The 26,234-nt window shown below is 31.7% G+C and overlaps 2 protein-coding genes across 2 annotated transcripts; one reads left to right on the plus strand and one right to left on the minus strand.

Annotated features, from left to right (window-relative positions):
- Positions 1–1,518: 1,518 nt before the first annotated feature.
- On the plus strand, positions 1,519–7,421 carry LOC108904384 (GATA zinc finger domain-containing protein 10-like). The gene is made up of 3 exons (XM_018706910.1): positions 1,519–1,738; positions 3,586–3,830; positions 5,395–7,421. Exons 1-3 carry the CDS (start codon positions 1,522–1,524, stop codon positions 5,656–5,658), a joined length of 726 nt encoding a protein of 241 aa, XP_018562426.1. The 5' UTR covers positions 1,519–1,521; the 3' UTR covers positions 5,659–7,421.
- Positions 7,422–14,914: 7,493 nt separating this feature from the next.
- On the minus strand, positions 14,915–25,421 carry LOC108904379 (delta-aminolevulinic acid dehydratase). Its single transcript, XM_018706901.2, has 6 exons — positions 25,191–25,421; positions 24,955–25,102; positions 24,677–24,896; positions 24,471–24,615; positions 17,932–18,236; positions 14,915–15,086 (listed from the first exon to the last, which is right to left on the minus strand). Exons 1-6 carry the CDS (start codon positions 25,325–25,327, stop codon positions 15,016–15,018), a joined length of 1,026 nt encoding a protein of 341 aa, XP_018562417.1. The 5' UTR covers positions 25,328–25,421; the 3' UTR covers positions 14,915–15,015.
- Positions 25,422–26,234: the final 813 nt, after the last annotated feature.

The raw sequence follows: 26,234 nt of genomic DNA on the forward strand, positions 1-26,234 counted from the left end.
CTGGTCACTGCCAGTTACAGATTTACATTGCACCTCTATCCCTAACTAGGACGTGTCTTGGTTATTCTTGGTCTGAGGGGGCTGACCCACTATCAGAACTTCTAGGCCTGCCTTGATGATCAATTTGGTTCTTGTTGATGGTTTTAACTCGTTCGATGCCGATGCATTTCACCCTTATGCTACCTAGATCCTGAAGTCACATTTACGTAAAATTTTGAAACTAGTGTTCAGTAATTATTTAAAATTGAGTTTAAATTAACACACTTATAAGCGGATTCTAATAACATGCTGGTGCCACTGGGTGCTTAAAAGCAAATATTCTGTGTGGGGAATAGGATTAAAACTGAACCTAAAATATTTCGGAGTGTTGTAAATTTTTTTTTAATTTTTTTAGACGTATCACTCAATTTCATTTCTCAGGACAGCAGAGATATAATATATTCCAAGATGTTAACTTGATTACAATAAATATTAATTACTTATTTATTGAAAAAAAGATATGCTCTACTAAGAAACTGTTGTTTTTGTTGTTGTACTCTTACTTAATGTGTGAATTTTTCCTAATGCGCAGAATGTGACAAGCATTTAACCAATCCTTAAAAATGGTGATCCATTTGACATAAGTGATTGTAGACCTATTTCTTTGAATAATCGTATTTTTCAACATTTTTCAGTATTTTTAAATATATCGTCAAGTCAACATGAATTTATAGAAAATATATCAATTACAACAAATTTTATATGTTTTACCTTTTTAAAGATAATAATCAGCACAGACAGACAGATAAATACCAACTTTTCGAAGGCTTTTAACTATCACAACATACTTCTACAATAATTTTAAATATACAGTTTATTGGGTAATTAGCTAAAACTTTCTAGTTCATTTACAATATATCACTATAATATCAGATTTCAGTTTGGTCAGTATCTATGTACTCCTGGGACACTACAGGTCTGTAATCTGGACTTTCTTCTCTTTTCCATTTTTGTTAACGACGTTACCACCTTAATTGTCACAAATTAATCTTATGATCATTAAAAATATGTGTAAAATGAAGCCCTCTTTTTAGCAACAAAGTCAACCTAGACATCTTGAAACATACAGATTATCTGGGGGTTTACTTTTATTATAATATTCTGCTTTCATTATTTTATGCATACATCCATCCTAAGCTAGAATATTGCTCTCCAGTTTGGGTTATCATGTGCAATATATGACTTTGATAGATTCTCCGTAAAAGGGTTATTAAAATTCCTTTCGTTCTACTCTAATGTCATATTTCCTTCCTGTATGACTATAGATTTTTGATAAGTTTTAATTTTCATTCATTAGAGTTCAGAAGGCATTTCCATAGCTTAAATTTTTTTAATTTTTATATTATATGTTTTGACATTGTAGTTAAAATTGTAAACTTTGTCCTATAATTGGTGTTTCACTGTTGGATAAATAAAATAAATAATTAAATCAGATCAACATCTTTCTTCTTTTTAGGTCCAATGATTCGTTCAAATATGTATATGATTCAACAACAACAGCAGCAGCAGCAGCAACAACAGCAGCAGCAACAGCAGCATCAACAGCAGATACCACAGAGGGCAGCTATGTATTCCAGACAGCAGGGACCAATGGGCGGAATAGAATCTGTCCAGCACAATGCTTCTGAATGGAGGCATTTACTCATGACTCAACAGCAAAACGCTAATTTCAGTCCTATGAGACCTAACTTCCAGCAAGGTACGATTATTTAAATACAGTGTGCAAAATGAATGAAAAGTAGGGGGTCAAGCATCGGCTAATACAATGCGTGCAAGTTGTTACAGTATGTCGTGACTTGTGAGTGGTGTTTTGCAGATTAAAGCGGGGATCTGTCAGTGAGAAATAAAAATGCAGAAAAATAAAAATATATAAAGTACAATATGTATCTAGTACAAAAAATCCTTCCTTGAAAAATACTAAAAATCTGGTACAAAAGTTTCTTGCAAATATAATCATTGTCATCATCGTTCTCTTTCGAAGATGTTACCTCACTATCATATAATCTCAAATTCTTCTGTTTAGTTCCCAATATTTATCTTTGATACTAATAATATGATTTAGGTATATAAGATTTTCTGCTAGTCGGTTTTACCAGTTTTATTGCCTGCCTTGTCAGTTATTAAATTAGTGACTGATAATAATTGAGTGATGTTATGGCTTTGTATATTAATTGACGTCTAAGCCAACTCAATTAGGGTTCAAGTCACACAAGGGGACTGGAATATATCCATGGAGGTGAAGAATTTCATGTACCTAACTAAGGTTATTTTGTTCAAATTAGGACATAACTACAGAAATGGCGGGTATATTGAGAAGTAGTTAGTTGACTAGCATTTTTTTAAAAGGCCAGAAAAAAAAATTGTTCTACCCCTTTCATAAAAATACAGTCCGAACCAACCTACACGATTAATATTGGACTACGCAAAGAAAATCTTGAACAAAGACAATGACATTTTCTGCTAGTATTTCTGTACCATCATGTTACCAAGTTTCATTTAGATACACAATAAAGTGTCTTTCTTTTTGATATTTTTTAATAGCTGTTAGACATTTTAATCACGAATGTACAACGTTAGGCTTTCCGATTAGAATTTTTCTTTTACTTTAACATTTACCACACAAATCCTCGTAAGCGTAATAGTTTATGTAATGTTCTTGGCTCACAAGCACAATCAGAATTTTGTTTTATGACAGCAAATAGCTTTCTGCAGGTTGGAACTTGCTTTGAATTTACATGAGTCTTTTAATGTCCTTATTATTATTTGAAAATCAGAGTCGTTTTCTTCTCGAATGATAATCATGGTTTTTTTTGTGTTAGTAAAGTTGTTCCGCTTTTGTGTTCTTCCCATATTTTCTTTTATAGTGCTTTTGGAAATGTTGCACTTTATGCGTTTGTAAAACATAGTCCTTTGTAGGATATTTTTTTTTAACCTCCGATAAGTTCATAAATAATTTCTAGACGCAGTACAAAAATGAGCTTAGATAGTGACGTTCATAGTACTTTCGTTATCTCTCCCTCTAGTGGCAGAGGTGTTCATATCAGTGTAAGCCATGTACCAAGCATGTAAAATGTAGGATATTATTAACTCGTCCGCCAAATGTAGAGTGTATGACGTCATTTGGTTTTTATAGTCCGAAAGGCATAATAAAGCAGAAGTTTAAGAAACCGGTCCTGTTTAAACTACCTAGTTCATGAGGGAGGGCGTGGTGTACGATGTTTATAATGAGGTGGGTAAGGTTGTTCACGATTTCTGAATTCATCACTGATTTTCCTCCGATTTGAAGATTTTCTCATACAGTCATTATAGAAAACCTTGTATACAGTAAAATTTATGCATGGTGCAATAACTTAAAGATGTAATCAATAAACCTTGACGACACATCTCAGTTTTACTCTTATTATTGAATTAGTAAATATATTTACTTTGTGGGTGAAAGCCATATTAAGCCTGAATTGTAACTGATCATTATTATGATCGCCTGGTTTTCTTTCATTTCATGGACATTACTTTGAACATGTACATTTTTAAATAATATTCTTACAGGATTCAACATGAACTCAGGCAATATGCAGCAGATGTCTGCTTTACAACACCAGCAAATACGAACACAGCAAGGTATGGTTTCTGGTGGCATGACCGGCGGTCAACAAGCCCTAAACCAAGGAATGGGCCAGGGGCAGGTTATGACCCAAGGCAACAGTCCCATGGCACAAATGAACAACATGAATCATGCTGTGTTACATATGCAACAGCAGCAGCAACAGAGTTTACTACAACAGAATTCGCAGGTATGTGTAACACTATGTTAGTACTAATTTGTGTAAGTCGGACTGTATCTACAGCATTTTCGACTCGTTGCACTTTCATGCATTTGGCTTCATTTAGTGTCAGAAAATATGTTCGTCTGGTGGTACGTTTCCAATTCGTGGTGTTTGACTAGACAAAAAAAAAATACAAACGCAAACTTTGCACTGCTGGTGCTTTTCGACACCGACTGATAAGTTCAGTAACGATCACTAAAAATAAAGTAAATAAGTCTTGAATATTTTATATGCTATTGATCGCTAGTGTTTAAATCGCTGGAAATAGTTTTCAAGTTCGTAGCTTGGCCGCTAGGGGTCGCAATCTACATACCAAAACATAAAGTTAATTTTTCTCAGAAATGTTTCCTATTCAGGTATATTAAATAGTACAAATATGGATAGCCGGATTTATTGCGCATAACTTTTGTTATTGACACTTTGTTCTATCTCTCGACAGAAGGGGTGTGGGAAGCTCCTAATGTCTGACCAGAAAAATACAATTTTTGAAGGATTGGCTCATCAAAAGCCCTTAGTGTTATACCTCATTGGAAAGGTCTTTTCAAGCATTATTTCGTGGTGAATGCGTAATGTCATTTACCTCAGTATGGAAATCTATAGAAGGCATTATTTCAAAAGAATGCCGTTTTATGGATGTTTCTTTTTTATGGAGCTTACTTTACATAAATGAATTCAGCACAAAAAATTAATGAACATATAGTGTAAGTTTGTGTTCCTCGATTCATTATCATTATTTATTTTTTGTTCACTAATTTGCGAACAACTTGATAACAGAAAAAGATATCGAACCCTTTTTGGCGTCAAAATGCAGCTATTTTGATACTCATGAAACTAACCTATAAAAAGTTTTACCCTGCTGTTTTAATTTTTTAAGAAAACGTGAAACAACCTAAACTTGGATAAATAGTGCCAATAAATAAACAACACTTTCGTTAGAAATTTCTTATACTAATACTGTAGCCATCAATTTTTTGTGCTGAATTCATTTATGTAAAGAAAACTATAGCGTTGCATTTAAAATTTTTGAGAAAAATCCATAAAACGGCAGTCTTTTGAAATAACGAGGTTTCCATATTGAGGTAAATGACATTACGCATTCACCAAGAGATAAAGCATGAAAAGACCTTTCCAACGAGGTAGGTATAACATTATCCTTAAAAAAATGTACTTTTCTGAACAGACATTAGGGGCTTTTGTCGATAGATAGAACAAAATGTCAATAACAAAAGTTATACGCAGTGAATCCGACTATCCATATTTGTACTAATTAATATACCTGAGTAGGAAACATTTCTGAGAAAAATTTAAGTTTGATTTAGGTATGCAGATTGTGCCCCCAGCGGCCGAGCTACGAACTTGAAAACTCTTTCCAGCAATTTCTTTTGGTCGATTTATTCATCAAATCTTTTTTCCCAATGTTCTAGGACCTATATTTTCCCTAATATTGTACCTAGCCGATCTTAGTGGGACACCCTGAATATGTTGAAAAATAAATTCACCTAATTTGGAATTTTTCTTTCTTCTCTTTCAGATGTCCATGTCAAGTATCCACATGCAACAGTCACAATCAATAACGGTAACCAATCAGGCATTGCAACAGCAAGGTAACTTGAACAATCAACTCGTCAGTGGCCAGTCTAATAACCAGAGCAACGCTCTAAGCAGTTTCAATCCCCAAGCAGACTTTAATTTTGAATTCCTCGATAACCTGGCAACTGGTGACACTGGGGCATTTACAGATCAAGAGTTGTTGAATTCTTTTGACAGTGATGCTGGCTTTAATTTAGATTTTTAGTGAAATTTTATAGTTTTTTTTTTTGTTAACGGTTTTTATATATATATTTTTGTATATATTTATATGTATTTAACTGTGGTTTCTGTTGGTACTTCCATCTCGTTAGGCATACTTTCTCATGATTTGTCGCACTTCCAACTTGTTTCTTATGAATTTATTAAAAATGTATTATGGAATTTTCAAAATAAGATTTTATTTATTATTTAATTTAATTACTTTTATTTTGAGATTAATATTTGAAATTAATTTATTATTCATTGTTACTTTTTACTGAGTAAAATTTACAGGCTGGAGTAATTTCTGTCTGAATATTCTAAATATTTTTGAAAATGACAAAATTCTAAATTGGTGACCTGTAATTTTTTTACTATATCAGAGCATTTATTTAGCTCAATATGACGGTAAGCTAAGGTAAGTTAATGGTATATTCCTTGTAAAATAATTTCAAATGGTTATTTTCAAAATTGAATGTTAAAAATTCATGAATACAAAGTGGTTATTTTGGGAACAATAAAAATATAAAATTTCTTAGGTTCATTCCAAAGCTGACACTAAACTTAAATATTGTTTGTGATATTTTATTTACACTGCCAAAAAGCAGAAAATATTTGGAGCTGTGAATCGGTGGAGTGAATTATCGCAAAATATTACTTTTATCTAAATTAATTTTTCTCGTAACAGTAAATCAATACATTTTTAGAGTGTTTTTATATCTGCCACCAATAATAATAAATCAAAAGTTAATTAGTTGTGTATTCATATCAGATTTCATATAAATTTTAAATAGGTACCTTTTAGATTAAACAATAAATGGGGCGGGCAAGAAACTTGACACATTTTAATACTTCAATAGTCATCGCTATCAAAAAAATCAAATCAAAATAAATATTAAAAAAATACAAAAACAAACTATAAAATAATATCAAAATATAAATGATTGTTTTTGTTTTGAATTTTACTGTTTTGATTCGTAACATTAAGAAAAACTAGGAGGAATTAATATGCATTTGTTACCGACAGATAAAACATTTAGTTTTTTTAAGTTTCTTGTCCTCCTTATCGTTAATAATGGTGTTTCATCAAGTTTTTTTAAATACTTTACCTTTTTTCAATGAAAATCTGGTCTAGACAATTTTTATGCAAGCCTCTACCAACAACAAGAAATATTTATCGTAATTAATAAAAAAACATTTTTATTAAGTGAAAAAATATTCTGCATCGTTCAACGTCATAATTGTAAATCTTTTCTCAGTGTATATTAGATATCAATTAGAAAAAAGTTCTCATTAAGAAAAGGTAAAATATTTGACATTAGACTGGTTAGTATGTAAATATTAAATGTATTAACAGGCAATGTTAAAATGGGTTATTTAAAAGTATATGCTATATTAAAGTAGTTAATATTTTAGCAAATTTTTGACAAGCGTAGAATAGAAAGTTTAAATATTATATAAATGCAGCTTGTTTAAAATTTGCAAGTTAGTGAAAAAAATATGGAATCAACTGACTTAAATAGGTAACTTTCTTCAGTCTTAATATACTGAGTGACAGAATTCACATTACACTTTATTTTTGTCCGTTTCAAAATCTAAAATTATGTTTCTAAACTTTTTCCATATACAGGCTGATTCATTTACAATGGGAAAATTGAAAGCTGAAGATACTATACGTGAAATGGTGGCCATTAGCACAAACATGCCTTATCCGAAAGTTGTTAGTTTCGGAAATACAGGGTGTTGAAAGTTAAAATTTTAAATAGTTTTTTTGCGACTATTTTGAAAATATGTAGGTTAGGAACTTGAAAATTTGTGAAATTAAATTTTTTTAAGCGACGAATAAGATGCGTGTAGCAATTTCAACGTTACTCATAGAGGGCGCCACTTATGACCATTTTTCCGAAAATTTAGTTAATAACTTTTTACTCTGTATGTCTAACATGAAACTTGATTCAAAACCTGAAAGAGCAATCATTTTTCCATTAATTATGTACTCTTGTTTCATTTCAGTATCTGGATTTAACGAACACTATATTTCGATAATACCAGAAATTAAAAGCGAAATAAACTAAGTGTTTCTTCATGTTATTACAACATTTAACTATAAAACAAATGAAATACGTAATAATGATTTAAAGTAATTGTTCGAAGAATTCACCATTGACACTGATACACTTTACTCAACGTTTTCCGAGAGATCTTCGAGCTTGAAACAATATATTGGGATTGCGTCTGACTTCGTTGGCAGCGATTTGTATTCTTTGCCACAACTCTTCATACGAACCAATAGATTCTTTGTAAACGATATCTTTCATTCGAGACCAAATAGAAAAATCAAGAGGATGAAGTCCGGACTTCTGGGTGGCCAAGCAAAAATGCTTCCACGGCTTGAAGAAGTTCTACTTTATTTAAGAAGAGACATGTGGTTCATGCACGATGGAGCTCCACCGTATTTTTCTCAGTTACTGCGTGCATATTTAGATGCAGTTTTTCCAAATCGCTGGATTGGCCATGTGAGCATTTTTGCTTGGCCACCCAGAAGTTCAGACTTCAATCCTCTTGATTTTTCTTTTTGGTTTCGAATGAAAGATATAGTTTAGAAAGAATATATTGGTTCGCGTGAAGAGTTGTGGCAAAGAATACAAATCGCTGCCAACGAAGTCAGACGCAATCCCAATATGTTGTTTCAAACTCGAAGATCTCTCAGAAAACGTTGTATAAAGTGTATCAATGTCAACGGCGGATTCTTCAAACAATTACTTTAAATCATTATTACGTATTTCATTTGTTTTATCGTTAATTGTTGTAATAACATGAAGAAACAGTTTGTTTCGCTTTTAATTTCTGGTATTATCGAAACGTAGTGTTCGTTAAATCGATTTTTCTCGAAAATGGATCGAGATACCGAAATAAAACAGGAGTACACAATTAATGGAAAAATGATTGCTCTTTCAGACATACAGGGTAAAAAGTTATTAACTAAATTTTCGGTAAAATTGGTCGTAAGTGGCGCCCTCTATGAACAACGCTGAAATTGCAACACGCATTTTATTCGTCGCTTAAAAAAATATAGTTTCACAAATTTTCAAGTTATTAACCTACATATTTTCAGAATAGTCGCAAAAAAACGATTTAAAATTTTAACTTTCAACACCCTGTATTTCGGAAATTCTCAACTTTCGGATAAGGCCAATGGTTACCATACGTGTAGTATCTTCAGCTTTCGATTTTCCCATTGTTAATGAATCACCCTGTACATAAATTACTCGGTATATTATTTTCATTACAAAATTATGTATATTGAAGTAATAAAAAAAATTGAGAATGTGATCTCAATAGAATTAATTAAAATAAATCTAAAATGTAAAAAAAATATTTTAGGTGAAATTCTTCGATATAACTTCCAAACAAAACATTCCATTGCACTTCTGTAATTTTAGATTTTTCCAATATCTATACAGTATTTTGGGGAAATTAGACCATTACTGATATCAGTATTTTATGATTGTATTGTGTAAAAAAAATTAAAATTATGATGCATAATTTTTAACAGGCCACAGTTCAGTTTTGTGTATTATTTATGTGTGTACTTAGACAAATAAAAATTGTTATATTCTAATTTTTACAGACATACAAGAGTTTATATTGAGAATATATTCCATGTTTTGTAGATTTATTATAAATCAGGTGATTATATATAATAAATGCATATAACTCAAATATTACTTTTACTTCCATTTATTTGTCCCTAATTTCTAAGAAAATTAAATAATAATTTAATACTGCTTGCAGTTTCAATTTTTTTTTTTCAGTTGCAGAATAGTGACAATATATGGTCAGAGAAAAAAGTGTGAGATATAAAAATTGTATAAATTTTCCTGAGCAACTAGGAGAATAATACAGTGAAAATTGGTTATAACGACATTGCTTTATTGGATATAACGACGGAATTTGGAAGTCCGGATTTAATCCTATAGAAATACCATATTGAAAATATCGTTTACTACGACACCATTTACGACATTTCAGATTTAGCGACGTGTTTTTATATACATTTACCATAGAATCTGTCGGTTATAATGACCAATACGGCCTTAAAACCAATGCACCGCTCTTCCGCCCGTCCCACCGGCATCCATGCTTTTGACACCAGTTAGTACATTTGGGACAAATTACAACTTATCTACGCATACAGTTATTTTATATGCATTAATTACCACTTTCTATCACAATGTCGAAGAGAAAAGTGTTTAATAAAGAAGAAAAATCACATACAGGGTGTTTGTAAATAAGTGCGAAATATTTTATCGGGTGGTTGCCAAAGTTATTTTGTGAAAAAAGTTCATATAAACGTAGGTAGAAATTTTCTTCGTTTCCGAGATATAGTGCTTAAATTTTAATTTTTTATTTATTTTTATTACTTATTTCAAAGGTTTAATTAGAAAACCGCTTTGGAGGGAGAAATGTGTATTTTTTAGGGTAATCCGAATATTTCTACTTGCACCAGTGACATTCGTGCCAGAATGCCACAATCATTTTTAATAAAAAAAAAATGGTACGGCACTGACTTTTTCCCGTTTTCATATCTTTTTAGAAATCCGCCATTAATTCTGAGTGAAATTGGTCTCTTCAATTTTTTTCGTAGGATGCACTGTTTTTAGGAAAAAAATAAAACATATTTTATTGTAGGTTTTGTTAATCTTTTATTTAAGGAGGTTTATCTGATTTGGAATTGACGAACAAATATTCATAAAAAAATTAATATAAGCTTATTAATATGAAGAAAATCCTCAAAAAAAATTATGACTATAGTAGGATCGTATACGATGCAAAGTAGAGCAGAAAATTGTCGGCCTTTTATCAAAGAAAAATCGTGTCATCATTTTTAGGAGGCGTAAGATAAATCATTTCAAATTTAAAATGAAATTCAATGTAAAATCTGAAATACCGCTGCATACGCACTGTGTTCTGGTAGTAGCTGTAGTCGCCCAGGTGCATCGAGTGTACGAACTGGTCGGTTATACGTCAAATACTAACCTGGCGAGTTTTGCCGTCAATTAGAGAGCGCTTCCAAAAAACAAGTAAACAACAGTGGCGCGTACAGAGGTAAAATGTAGTACATATGTGGAATTTAGGAAACAAATTGGATTTATAATAAATTACATTTAAAATAAACAGTTTATCAGAATAAAGGAATTTTTGTAGCAACAAGGGTGCCAGACCTGAACTGATCCCCTCGTCCCTTCATAATGTATAAAGAAATTATTCAATTTGTAAAACCCTTAAAGGCATACTTCATTGGTTCCCTTGACAGGCAATGATTTATTACTTTGCATCGAATATGATCGTACTATAGTTTGGATACCTAAGAGACGATAATAAAATAATTTTTCACGATTTAGTACAGCCTTATGAGAATGCAGATTTTTTTGGTCTTTCCACTTAGAATGCGCAACAATTGACAAACAGTTTCCACAGCAACTTGTATAAATAGGAAACCGATATCTAAGGTACCGTATGACAGCTTGTAGAAATCGATTAGGTACTTGTAAGATACATAATTTATAATAATTCTCCTTCAAACTGTTGCCATTGACTAACTTATCCTCCATATGCGCGATCGCGGTCTCGACGTAGCATATTATTTGAAATTCACAGGTGTCCAAACAAACAGAATGATCGAACGGGAGCGAGCGAACGCTATGCCGAGCATGCCAGCCAAGTGCAACGTTGCCAAATATAAAGGCCACTTTAGTCACTAGCGAATCTACAGAAACTTTCGTGAGACTTTAGACGTACCTTCGTACCCAATAAACCTCCTTAAAGGTGCAAGTAGAAATATTCGAATAATCCCAAAAAAGGTACATTTATTTCTCCAAAGCATTTTTCAAATTTCGAACCAATATCTTTGAAATAACTAATAAAAGTAAATAAAAAATTAAAATGTATACCCTCTGTATCTCGGAAACAAACCTACTTGAACTGAACTTTTTTTCATAAAATAACTTCGGCTCCTAAAATATTTCGCATTTATTTAGAAACACCCTGTTACCATAGAGATTAAAAAATGGAGAAACTAATGCAAGCAAGCAAAAGAATGTGGCGTGTCACACTACGATTTCAACAATTTGGAAGGATACAAATAAAGTAAACAATTCATTGAAAATTAAGCATGTACTTGAAGACTCGTATTGTAAGTTTCTCATTTTTTCTATAAAAATTTTAAATAAAATATATCTAGGTAATTGCTTATTACGTCTATCGGTTATAACAACCGTAACCAAACGGTCCCTTGAAGGTCGTTATAACCGATTTTCACTGTATATAAAAAAAATTACTGAAGTATATATATGAAATATCTTCCATGATTATGAGTCACTTAAGGGTCCAAAGGCTTAAAATTATTTTGGTTAACACATACCCTAATGAAAATTAGGAATGCGAGTCTAATGGCTGGGTTGTTTTTATTTTCGCCATTTTTTGGAAAGGTCAACGAAAATTTTGACACTCCTTGTACTTGTTGGCGGCCTCGGGGAGAAATGGTGCATGCGTTTCATCCTCGTCTGAGGGAACAGGGGATTTTTGGCGGCAAACGTCTTATCTGGGTGGCTCGGCAGGTAAATTTTGGAAAGGTGCATGAAATTGTTTTCTACCCGTGCAATCGGAGGGGTACTACAGCGCTGTGTCGCATGTGTGTTTGTATCGTCTAGGACAGGGGTTCTCAATCTTTTTGTGCCTTCTTAGGCGCAAAAACAGACACATTCTAGAATGACGGTCTGGCAGCGGGCACCTATTATTTTTTCAAGATAAATTTTTAGTTGCACATTTTTAATAATATACGTAATGTACAAAAAATATTTAATTTCAAAAATATAATTTCAACATGTAAAAATTATGATTTACATATATTTTTGTGTAAAATAAATTGGCAATGTTTATTAACGTTGGCAGCATAGCGATCATAAATAGCTTACAAATGTTTATACAATGCTATGGGAACCTTTTCTGTCAAAATAAGCATTTGACCAAAAATCAGAATGGGCTTTTCCACACAAAAAAAAAATTCCCAAAAACATAGTATATCGAAAGATAAACTGTAAAAATATATCAAAAACAAAAAATAAACCAAACACAAATGTCAAAAAGCACATGGTAACAAAGAAATAGAAGTGAAACTCATTCGGTAACTATTTCAGTTCACAAATATTGCAATAGGCAGCCAAAATTAACGATCACCAATAATAATTGTCATATTTTTTGCTGGCGGTGGTTTATTGAAAACTTAAATATTTTTTTAAAGGGATCGCACAGCGGTGGGCATCTGCAGGGAGTATGGTTGGGGACCTCTGGTCTAGGGCATCTAGGCGTCTTCGTGGCGGCAAAATTTTCAAAAGATGGGTAAAATTCACCGTTGCCTCGGCAAGAAAACATCAGTGACGTGATTCCCCGCTTTGCCTCTTTGGAGCAGCGTCTATGTATTTTATTTATGGTTAGATGATACTTGGCGGCAACTGCATCATGCGTGATGCATTCTCGGAGTATGAATAGGATATTTTGGAAACATCGGTTAAAAATTAAGTTTGCTTGTGAAACCCTATTGTTTCAGTGAGAACTGTCAATGCAATATGGATTCCTATTTTGTGGCGGGAACTGCACCTTGTGGGTTTGGATTCTTATTATTCTGGCGAGAACTGTGCCATGTGCCATGGAGGCAACAATCCTTCAAGAAGTTTGAAAGATTGTTGCGGGTATTTGAAACATGGGCAAAATTTCAAGTTCAGTGGCCCTACGTACTATGACAATATATTATATGTACAACATAATTATACACCAAAATGGTAATCTTGCTGCAATCTTGAACATGCATTGTTTTGCAATTGCCTCTCTCAATGTGAATGAACTTCTCCTTAATGTACAGAGTGTCTAGAAATTAATGGGCAATATTTCGAGGGTAGCTCCCTTTAAATGAATATAAATTATAAACCATTTTTTACCAAGTTACCTTCCTATGTTAGTAAGTATTAGTTACTTAAAATAGAATAAAAAAATTTAAAGCGATAATTTTTTAAGAGCAAAATTTTATTAATCTAAATTGTTTTTCATTTCATTCTAGGAAGATATATTTGAAGAGTGGCCAATTCATTTCCAGATACCCTTTATATGAGTTGGTTGACATTAAGACCTCCAATAGTGCGTTTCAAAAACAGTAAAAAAAATTTATATATGTATATGAAATACATTAAAAAAAAAATAATCTTGAAAAAGTTAAGTCATAAAATGTCATTTATAAAGGTAAAAAACTAACAGTATTGACATATTTTGCATCCTCAAAAACTTACCCATATTAAGTTTCAATGTATTACATTTTTTTTTTTTTTTGAAAATACATATATCGTCATCGTCGCCTTAGTAACAAAAGCGCATAATTCCATTGATCTAAATTTTACAAGAAAGAGTAAAATGTTTATAATTACAATATTATACATATTTAAATTGTTCAGCAAGATTATTATATTCAAATATAATGCCATGAATATAATTTTAAATTTTAAATATATTTTTTCATATATTTGGGACTTAATTGGAATTGAATTGAGAATTAATTGGTGTGGTATAAAAATAATTTTTATTAAATTTTTGTATGGATAATTGTGAATGTCGCGCATTGTTCCCATTATTCATTAAGCACAAATAATTACTAAAAAACTTATAACTTTTAGAAAAACCGGCAAATTATTAGTAGAAATTGGCATCGTATCTCATAATATAACCAAAAATCTAAGTATGAAAAACGCTTATATCCAAATTGTTATGAATTTACTATTTAAATAAATGCTAAACCCATAATTTGCACATACTAAACTTACGAAAACAGATTTAAATGTTAACACAAACATTTCAAGCAAATATAAGTATCTACTTACCTATATAATAGAAATAGTCTTATCAATCACAACACACACCTCTGGATAACATATAAACACTGGGAGTTACACGGTTTTCTATTCTTCTAGGCGGGAATATACTTATACGCAATTTGCACTTGTTGAAGTTTTACGCGCGTAAATTAGTTTGTCGAGTTACATGCTTTTCTATGACACGGGTTTGATTATCAGCTACAAGATGGCATTAAAATACCATTTTTCCCCTTGATTCCCTGAAAAAAAGTTCCCCTTGATTTTATATATTCCTTTCATTGTCATTAGTATACTTTAGTATAGTAATAGTATGGTGGCGATGTTAAATATAAAATTGCTACATTTACTATCATTATTTATTAACGAAAACATTGCCCAAAATAACTAGAAAAGTAAACTTCTAATATAAAACATTTTCTAAATGATATAAAATTGTTCCCAGTTCATAATTTGTGTTTAGGTTGTAATAAATCCAAAATAAGTGGTGTGAAATAAGTTATTATTACATCTGCACCTAAAAAATATTTTTCAATTATTATTTATAGTGCCTCTGTAAAGACATAAATTCAGTGTAATATCACAGACAATATAGCGTATCGCTACAGACTGCTACTTAAATGCTGGAAATTGGCAACCCGAAATGGAAGCAGGGTCTCCTTAGCCGGCTTCCAGCTATAAAATTTAGTGTGGTAACTCTTCTACTTGGTAATATGCGGCAGTTCCAGCGGTGGCTTTGTTGCCAAATAATAACTGCTAAATAAATTTAATTCTTTCAATTATGTAATTAAAGAGATAAGGAACTTATCTTGTGTTTGGAAATCACATTTGCCTTAAATGTTAAATAAAATAAATCAAGTTAGAATTAAAACTATGAATTTACCTAATTAATTATTTATTTTATATCACCTTGGAATGGGAAAATTTAAAAACTCGAAAGTAATGTTTTTAGATTTGTGCGTTTCCGTTTCCGAATTATAAGACCTTTTTTACTATATAACCTTACACACCTCTTCTTTCCGAAATTTATTTTCCACATACGGACTTCGGACCTTTTGCATTCAACACAGAAGGAACATACAGAACCCGGGAGGTAGGGGTTGACATTTTTCAATTATTTTTCTGATTCAACGTACCGCTTCCGAGTTATAAACACTTTTATATCCTATGACGTCACACACCGTTGGTGCCGATTTTTTTTTTTTTGACATGCGGGTTTTGACGTTTTTCACTCGTTCACCATGGGAGATTTATTTGTTCACCATGAGAGATTTTTTGATACTTGAGAGTCTAAGCATATACTGTTTTTTTTTCTTTCATATATTGTGACACCCCGCTCTACGTAACCCACCGAGTGCTCTACTCAGAACCAAGGGGAAATTTGTTTATATTTCCAGCCATTTCCGAGTTACAAGCAAAAACCATTTTTTTTCTTATACTGTGTGACATCATAGATCGATAACGAAGGTTTAACAAGGCCACGCGCTCTACCCCACGTTCCCTCCCTAGGTGTCCTGAGATGGCTGGGGAGACTCCTGAAGACAGCAGAGAGAGAGAGAGAGAGAGAGAGGGGGAGGGGGAGGGAGGGAGGAAGAGAGAGAGAGAGAGAGCTAAGCTCTCTATGAGGACAGAGTCAGTCTATCTCTATCGCACACTATAACTCTATCTCTCTCGCACACAATCAGACAAAAACGACAGAAACAAACCTTCTTTTAAAAATACATGGGATTTATCATTATTAGAATAACCCATTTTAATTTAAAAAATTTAAAAAATTACAATGGGTTATTCTGATGACGAAAAATAAAAAATAATTAACTGTATTATTCAAATAACAATAATGTGCAAAAGTTCTTCAGGAATATTGGCAAATTTATTTTGGAGGAAGAATCCCATCAACGAACACTAAAAAATATTATTAGAAACCTTAGGTAGCCAGTAAACAGCCCCGATCTCATTGTCATGCCTTTAGACATATTTTTTTTACCTGAAAACTTGCAAGTATTGAAAAAAAAAAATACAGGACGAAATGCTTGATAATTTTGAATTTGTTTTTGAAGCAATTAATAGTAAATTGAAACATATTTTCAACTGTATCATCACAATCACTTGCATGTTGATTTGTAAAAATTGTAGGTATATTAATGTTATTTCGTTTTTAGTTATTCTCCTTATGTTGTTGTAAAGGTTAGTTATAAAAAGCGTTGTTGTTTGTTATTTTCATAAGGATGAATTTTAATTTTTTTTTAAAGATTTTTTTTATTTTAAACATATATGCCAGTAAATTTTGATGTCAAATGAAATAAAGGAAAAGTCGTACATTTGTATTTAAAGTTTCTTTCTATCTTTAATTATTAAACCTATAAGTGGATGTCAAAATACAAAAAAAAAACTGTACCTACATTCCGCGACGTACTAATAACCCACCTTGTATATTTAATAAATTTATCGTCCTCAATTATTAAAAAAATTATATTACAAGCTGTTTAAAATATTATTACGAATTTTGTTTATTTGGAAATATATTTTCTGCAGTATTTCAATACCAAAAAATGAAAATAGTAGGTAGCTAATTAACGAAATTATGATTAAATAACTTAATTGTAACACCACTGCAGAATATCATATGATACATAGATAGATATACGTTGATTCTTTAAAAACATTTTTATCAATACCTACATCATACATTGAAGTAAATACAGTAACGCAAAAAACAGATATTGATATTAAAAATGTGTACAAAAGAAATCCGTAGGTACGCCTGGCAACATTACCAAAGTCTTGTTTATATGTTGCTAGGATACGCTTAGGTATGCGGGCCGCTGTATTTGATTCTTCCTAAAATTCTGCTGGTGGTGTACTCTACCGGCAATTCGGAAATTTAAAACTGCTGGCCTATTCCAGGAGCGGTCTGTGGCGATAGCTATTTTGTCGGTGGTAATATCGAGTAATTGGTTTCAGACACATAGATTTTTATTTTTACTGCTGTTTTTTTATAACGATTTTATTATATGAGAAAGAATGTAATACTGATATTTTTTGTTGTCTATTGAGAAATCCAGAATGGCTGAACGTGCTACTCTCATATTTAATACATTAGAACAATTATTGATAAATATACAGGTATGTTTTCTAAGTAACGGATATGAATCGGTCTTTAAATAAAAACAGTTAAAAAAGTTTTGAAGGAATGGGTCTAATTTTCATCGCAAAGTATTTTAAAAGAGCTTTTGAAAACAATAAAAAACCGACCAGTATACATTAAAAAAAATCCTCGATCAGAGCTTTTACATAGACCATCATCCTCTTATAAAATCATTATAAAAAAGTGGGCAATTAAAAATAAATTAAAATCTTACCTGCACGCCTTAACGACCGTAAAATCTCCATCAGACCAGCTTCTAAATCAAATGTCCCTGCTTGTGAGGCTTTGTAAATCATTGCATATTCCCCAGACACTTGGTAAACGAACATAGGATAGTGAGGAAACTTATCTTTGATCGTTTTCAAAATATCCATGTATGCCATAACTGGCTTTACCATGAGTAAATCGGCTCCTTCTGATACATCTCTCTCTGCAGCCCTAATGGCAAGGTTGGCACTAGTGGGTGGCAACTGATAACATCTTCTATCTCCAAATGCTGGTTTTGATTTTGCCGCATCTCTAAATTATTTGTAAAATAAAAATTAAAAAACTTTTTTGTAATATTTTCTAATTGATTTCTAAATTGATTTTCAAAATTTTAGTTAATAATGATTTCATAAAAATCAACCACAAATTGATTATTTTAGTGCTAATTGATGGACTACCAAATAGAAAATGGCAATATTTAAAATTGTATTTTTGTATTTTTGCTTTATTTGTTAAATAAAAATACTGCGTACACATTTTGTTTTAACAAAAATTTGTTTTCAACATCAAAATGTTCAAATATTCAATCACAAATTATTTGCATATACAGTGTGTCCTTGTATAATTGTCCCAGGTTTTGATTACTCGATTTGATACATATTGTACTGAATGACATAACTCTATGAATCTTATTTTATATGTAAATGTAAATAAGAACCAATAGACTGTCAAAAACATTTGACTCGAGACAAATCGAGTAATCAGAATCTGGCCCTAGGGCACCCTTCTAAAATTTTCCTGGGCCACACAATTTAAATGAATTTTTTGTCATATACAATGCCTTGTACTTGCTAAACCAATTGATAATGATTCAGTTAGCAACCCACGGCTGCCATAACTTTTTCTTTGTAATTATTTTTGAGAAAATTGCTCCAGACACTTTTTAGAAAAAAGTCAGCGCACTTAAAACTCATCTCAAATTTCATTAATTTGCAATGTGGAAATATATTTTTATACCTACTTAAAATTTTAAATTATTAAGTTTTGGTTTCAGTTTAAAAATCTACTGATTGAGGACGTAGTCATATGCATGTACACATATAAAAATCAACTTTAGTCTATGTGTTATTTGTAGACTTGAATACCACTCGATCGATTGAGCTTAAATTTATGGGTTACATTCGACACATTACTGGGACGGTTTAGAAAGTAGTTTGAGCAATACTCAATAGGTTGTGCTGCAAATTGTGGCAGGGTTCAGATTGTTTTTAATTAAAAAAATATCCTTAAAGTGGTTTTCCCAAAGGTTGCTTATAAAAAAGTTGCAACAGGCCATGGATAATTACATCCACAATATCTAGATAAACAGATCATTCCAAGCATATACTGGTTCTGATCTTAATAGTTCCCATCAGTATATGTGAGACAACTAACAAATGTTCTAGTTATTTTGATGTCTGTCTACAAACAAGGTGTGAATATCCTCATATTCAAAGTCAAAGGCCGTGCGAAAGGGGGCTACACTTGAAATAACACGGATAAACACCCATTATCTATCGATATTGCCAGAGTTGACGACAGGGATCGAACCTGGACCAGAATAGGAGGTCTGGTTAAAAAATGCTTGCCACCACACATTCGACAGACTACGCTACCGTGCCGAATAAATGGATGAGATCTTAAATGTAAATGTATAGGTACATTGAGAGCAAGACTAATGTGAAAACGGGTATATGTCTTGTGGTTTTACTGACAAATAATAAAATGTTTACTGTAGAGGTAATTTAATCTTGTCAAGGCATTAGTCCATAGAGTAATTGTTTCACACAATATCAAATTTGCTAAAACTTTCTTTCGCCTAGGGTGATGTTGGTCTTGCTCTTACAGTACATACAGTTAACAATGCAGATTAACAGATTGTTCTCTGCCAGGCCTAGGCATGCAGTAGCAATAACCATTTAAGATTTAACAGAATTTGTTTGATATATTTTGTTATCATTGAACTGTTTTTTCATTTCAAATCAGTGATGACAGTCATTTAACAAAAATGACCAAAATGACCAGTCAGTGACCATCAAAATTTGAAAATGATAAATTTCTCCCTACATTTATTTCAATAATTACATCAAAATCATTAGGTATGTTTCTGTAGTAATCCAGCGGTTTCCAATTGTCTAGATCATGCGCATTATAAAATTACTGTTTCCGAGGAACAAAGGACCCCGCACAAACCTTATGGGAAACTCCGTTCGGTCAATTTTAATAAAATTTTGTGAATAGGTTGTTTTTGTTATGAGGAACAAAAGTCTTCATGGGCCCAAAGTTCACTAATGGACAGTTTCCGAGATATTCGATGTTAAAAGTTGATAATGCGAATGTGTGTCAAGCACGTGTTTAAATGCTTATTAGTCGCGTAAAAGCTCCATGAAGCTTAAAAACTGTATAATACGTATATAATCGTCTATATAGTGCGTATCTATTCGTTTGTGTGAGTGTGTGTATACTTTTCATAAATAAACGAAGAGGTTAGGAGTAATGCTATAGTAATACTTCTATATTCACGTGGAATCTTATTCCACGTGAATAAGATTGATTCTTCTCGATCAATTATATATTTTATTTGAGTTATTAGCGTATAATTGTATCCAAAGTAACTCTAGAGTACCACCCAGAGATGGAGTAGTCGAAACAACTTTAGGATACAGTTCTTCGCGTGTTTTTAAATCAGTATTTCAAAATATATATCGAAAAATAACGTGTTTATAAATATACCTCGTTTCGTTGGACTTATTGTCAAATAGTTCTTAATCGATATTACTGTTCAATTACCATTCACTTGCAGTTTTTGCTGTGTTATACTCCCGATATTGCTTTGGTTATTTTTTCACAGGTGTGTTCATTTTGTAATTAGCAGTTGAGCTTGTTGCAATATAAATGGCTTTCAGGCTACAAATGCAATGTTATAGTTGCGATCTGGCTTTCGCCCCGTGAAATATGGCACGTTTAAATAGAGTGGTAATGGTAAATGTAGACGTTTTGGAGATATTGCTATAAATCGACGAAATGACGCAAGTCTGCCTCCAGCAATTGTTACACCCGAGACTCGAATATGTAATAATTGCTTCCAAACTATTCGTCGTGAAATTGAAATAATAGATAGAGCAATTATTACATATTCGAGTCTCAGGTGTAACAATTGCTGGAGGGAGACTTGCGTCATTTCGTCGAATTATAGCAATATCTCCAAAAACATCTACATTTACCACTCTATTTAAATGTACCATATCCCGATCGCAACTATAACGTTGAATTTGTAATCTGAAAGCCATTTATATTGCAACAAGCTGAACTGCTAATTACAAAATGAACACACCTATGAAAAAATGACCAAAGCAATATCGGGTGTATAACACAGCAAAAACTGCAAGTGAATGGTAATTGAACAGTAATATCGATTAAGAACTATTTGACAATAAGTCCAACGAAACTGATATTTTTCAACATTCTAAATATTTGACGTACTCATAAATAATAGTATAATATTTCTAATATCTTCACATAAAATATTCTCTGCTATCGATATCGATAGATTACTCACAGTTGGATATCTAAACTACGATGTTAAATAAAGAATATTTTTTTCTAATAAAATAAGTATATTTAAAAACACCCTATTTTTCGATATATATTTTGAAATACTGATTTAAAAACAAGCGAGAAACTGTATCCTAAAGTTGTTTCGACTACTCTATCTTGGGTGTTACTTTGGATACAATCATTACATTGTTTTCAATCATACGCTAATAACTGAAATAAAATATATAATTGATCGAGAAGAATGGTTAAGTTAACACACACGCGCACCCACACGTACGCGCACGCACACGCACACACACAAACGAATGGATACGCACTATCTAGACGAACATATACGTATTATACAGTTTTTAAGCATCATGGAGCTTTTACTCAACTAATATCAACTTTTAACATCGAATATCTCGGAAACTGTCCATTAGCGAACTTTGGACCCATGAAGACTTTTGTTCCTCATAACAAAAACAACCTATTCCCAAAATTTCAATAAAATTGACCGAACGGAATTTCCCATAAGGTTTGTGCGGGGTCCTTTTAAACTCTGTTTAGAAGTTTGGTGTTCGTGCAGCATTTTCGAACTGTCATGAAACCGTTTCCTGATGATCGTACTGATTTCAGATTTATCTGTGAACTTTTAAACCAAGACAAGCACATTAAACTCATGGTAATCCTAGTTGTCTGATATTGGTTGTTTGATCAATTTCTAAGTTAATATTTGAATACATTTGCTTGTGATTTTTGGCAGAATGATGTGTAAAGTATTAGTTATGTAATTTGTTTTTTTTTTTTTTAATATTACTAATTATGTATAGTATAATATGTACTCGTATTTGGAATTGATAATATAGAAAAAATTAAGTAATTATTAGAATTAAAATCAAAGTTTCCATAGTACAGTCAGCAACTGGCGGACCGCGGTAGGTAAAACACTGGACCACCAAAAATTTTTTGGAAGTATAAATTACTCAAATAAATTATTTAAAAAATATTTTTTCTATGTGTGTGTGTGTGTGTGTGTGTGTGTCATTTTTTCTAGTATTTTACAAATGTGTGACTGATTTGAGTTCTTAATGGTTAGTAAGCAGATTAAATTTGAGTGCAAATTAAAATAAAAAAATTAGTAAGAAATATGAATTTTTTTCTGGACCTCGTTAAAAATGTTCAAAAGTATCCGGACCCCACCTAAAATTACTTGCCGACCCCTGGTATAGTCTTCCCGATATCAATTGAAGAATCAAGTGGATGACAGTATGTACCAGGTTAGGTCGCTGACGCAGCAACTCGGCATTGAAATATTTGAAAAACTTGTTCCCATATTTATTTAGCCATACCCATATACAGGTCTGGTCGAACTAAACGTGCAGGTGGTAGAAATCTATATGCCCAGTTGAAGAATGGGTGTGCAGACAAACGGTGTTACGCATTGTTGCTCTGGTCGACTGCATCATAAATTTCAGTTGTCGACAAGTCGCCTGGCAGTGCAGTGCAGCAATTTGGTGTGATTCAAGTAATTTTAATTTATTATAGGCACCTTCTATTAATCATTCATATTACAATTATTGTGAAAGGGAAAAATAAGAGGGATATTTGGTTTACTAATATTATTACAACATGGCATTTTGGAGACCTTTTGAAACTGAATATATTGAATGGTGTATTAGGGTCAACCTATTTCAATAAACAGATGTATTATAAAACGAAATTTACCATCAATATAATATAAATTTTCTACACATTATATACAAATTATTATAATTTTTTACCTTTAGCAGAAAACTTTTTTAGGGACGCCTATGAAACTCATTAAATTTTAATGCTCGGCTTTTTTAAACATGTTCAACTGACTTCGGAAAGACTATAATACCATATCGTCGTGGCGCCTCCAAATTACGCTATGTGCATTTTTTCCAAAAATTTGTTTTTTATTGTTCCTGGTAGATTAGCGAGCTCTCCACCTGCCAATATAACTAATTTGGTGAAATTTTTGTTAATTTTACTTAATTCCCAATATTAATATATTCCGCTATGTGATCTTAACAAAAATGGAGCATCGATAACAGCTAAGTGCATCAATCTTCAACTTCTTACACATAGCGGATTTCATGTCAAACATTTTGCATTAAAAATGCGCTATGTGTTACAGTTCGTACAGAAAATAACATTTCGGANTGAAAATGCAATTTAGGTACATTTATTTTATGTATTTAAACAGTCATTCATTTTCGTGTTTAACTTTTTCTGTTTTTTTTTTTTATTTTGAAACGTATATTACGTAAGTTTAAAATGTTGACTTACTCAATATAGCCTAATAGAATATTTGCAACTTCTGCAGCTTAAGACACATGATGTTATACAGTCTTTACTGAACAAAAACACTAAATAACGTGTCACCACAAATTCCTAGACATAGCAAAGATAATCCGCACACCGGACAATCCGCACACAGATAATCGGGGTTCTAATGTATTTATAGTTGCAAAGAAAGAGGAATATCTTTCTTAATATGATGAAAGCAAAATTTCATGTGGATTTACTTAAAGTTTTTCAAATAATGGACAAAAATATGCTCAATATAATTTTTTTCAAATTTTGGTATTTCTGGTAGGTACATAATCTAATAAAGTACAGAAAGAGTTTAGAATTGTGTAATAACCATAACAAAATACCAATTCAAAGAAACATAGTTTAAATTTACAGATAACCGATAAATTACCAAAAGTGACTAAGCACGTTCTCTGGTAAATTTCCAATGTTTAAGTGACTGGTCATTTAGTTTTAATTTATATCAAATTAAAAAATAGTTCACATAAGGCGAGAGGTCAAATTTATCTTTAAGAGTAGGTAACCATTGATAACTCTTATAATCACTATTATTATTAAATGCAAATTAAAATATGAAGATAATCTGTCTTAAATTTATTACTTTTTAACTTAATTCATAAATTTTACCTAAATGGTCCATAGAAATTTGATGCAAATTTTGCAGTATATGATAGAACCGCTACTTTATTAGCCAATTTGTGGTGAATCAGTTTTTGTTTTATGGCTGCTATTCTTCCATCCATCATATCTGAAGGAGCCACAATGTGAGCTCCTAAAAATTATTTTAAATATTGCTAATATAATGTACTTCAAATTTAAACTAAAATAGATACCTGCCTGGGCATAGGATAAAGCTACATCTGAAATTCTTTCCAAACTAGCTTCATTATTTAATGTTCCATCAGGAAATAAAATACCACAATGTCCATGGGAGCTGTAAGGACACAAACATACATCACATGCAATTGTCAGATTAGGAAACCATGTTTTTAGTTGAGGGAGAGCTTTTATTACTGGGTTCTGCAGACTGTCTGCATTTGTCGCATAGTCATCCTGTTAAAATTTGCATATTATGTAATTTTCAATAATGGATGAACACACTTTAATTCACCTTAGGTAGATTGTCAATAACACCAAATAAAAGAATTGCTTGCAAGCCTTTTTGTACTAATGGCCATAGATGATTTTTCAATTTATTTATTCCAAATCTGGAAATTCCTGGCATACTATCAATGGGTTGCACAGCATTTTCATCTTCCCTAGAGCCATAAAGGTGAACGTAAAGTAAATATATATCTCAAACGATATTTTTATAATTTGCAACTTAAAATAATTATGATTACTTACACTAAAAAAATTGGGTACATAAAATTCTTTGTGGTTAGCTCACTTTGCAGTCCTTGCCAGTCTCTTAAAGTTTGATTAAAAATGCTACTATGCAATATATGCCTTTTTTCAACGTTATAACATGTTTTTTCTATCATGATTAATAAATAACTTTGTATTATAGTTTTTGACTTTTTAGTACATTAATATGTTTCATAACCTTCAAAAACATTAAGTATGTATTAAAATTAAGTAAACCACAAAACAGAAGTAAACATTTTCTTCTTCTTCTTCTTCCAACCGAGCCCTGTTTGTTAGTGTTTTTCTTTTACGGATAAATTTCTCTATTACCAATCAAATTGTGGGAAGATTCAATTGACAATTCCTCTAAATTCGTAGTAATTGCTCTAGGATGAATAGGATAAGTTATATATAGAAGGAATTTAAAAAATAATTAGTTACAAGGTTAGGTAATATCCTTGACACACCCTATACTCCTGTGTTCCATGACCATGACAAATCAAATTTTCGAAATTGGTAGGTAATTACAAAAGTATGGTTTAATTCCTTTCGGAGAATTTCTTTAGAAAAGTAGGGATGGTTGCATATTGCATATATTAAAATATATATTGTGGCAGCAATGGAAGTCAAATTCAGTATTAAAAATAAAATTATTTATTATTTCTTTTAACATACACTTTACCTGTTTTAAACGTAATAATTATTCTACTTTCTTTTTTTGAACAACTCGACAGAGATATAGGTATGATATTAAATGGGTATTACAAAATTATTAATAAATAAAGTAAGTACTTAGGCGAATATAAATACAGGGTGTTCCTAAATAAGTGTCGCAACGGAAAACTGTAAATTCCTCTTGAAGAGAGAAACATATTTTTCCTCTTCAATTTTTCTCTCCGAGCTTTCTTTTTCGAGATACACGGTGTCAAAATTTTTTTCAAATTTTTGCCAATATCTTAGAAACCGTGTGAACTAGAGGACTGAGTTTTTGTACATACATTACCACTATTAATAGCTACTTGTAGCAAATGTTGTTAATTTTCG

The sequence above is a fragment of the Anoplophora glabripennis genome, unplaced genomic scaffold, assembly GCF_000390285.2.
Source record: "Anoplophora glabripennis isolate ALB-LARVAE unplaced genomic scaffold, Agla_2.0 scaffold115, whole genome shotgun sequence".
Lineage (NCBI taxonomy): Eukaryota > Metazoa > Arthropoda > Insecta > Coleoptera > Cerambycidae > Anoplophora > Anoplophora glabripennis.

Coding starts and splice junctions, on each gene's coding strand:
- LOC108904379 (XM_018706901.2), bottom strand. CDS start 25,327: ATGATAGAAAAAACATGTTATAACGTTGAAAAAAGGCATATATTGCAT. Junction 18,237..24,470: donor AATTTCTATGGACCATTTAG/GTAAAATTTATG, acceptor CAAATAATTTAG/AGATGCGGCAAAATCAAAAC. Junction 15,087..17,931: donor ACGGTCGTTAAGGCGTGCAG/GTAAGATTTTAA, acceptor AATATTTTTTAG/GTGCAGATGTAATAATAACT.
- LOC108904384 (XM_018706910.1), top strand. CDS start 1,522: ATGATTCAACAACAACAGCAGCAGCAGCAGCAACAACAGCAGCAGCAA. Junction 1,739..3,585: donor GAGACCTAACTTCCAGCAAG/GTACGATTATTT, acceptor ATATTCTTACAG/GATTCAACATGAACTCAGGC. Junction 3,831..5,394: donor TACTACAACAGAATTCGCAG/GTATGTGTAACA, acceptor CTTCTCTTTCAG/ATGTCCATGTCAAGTATCCA.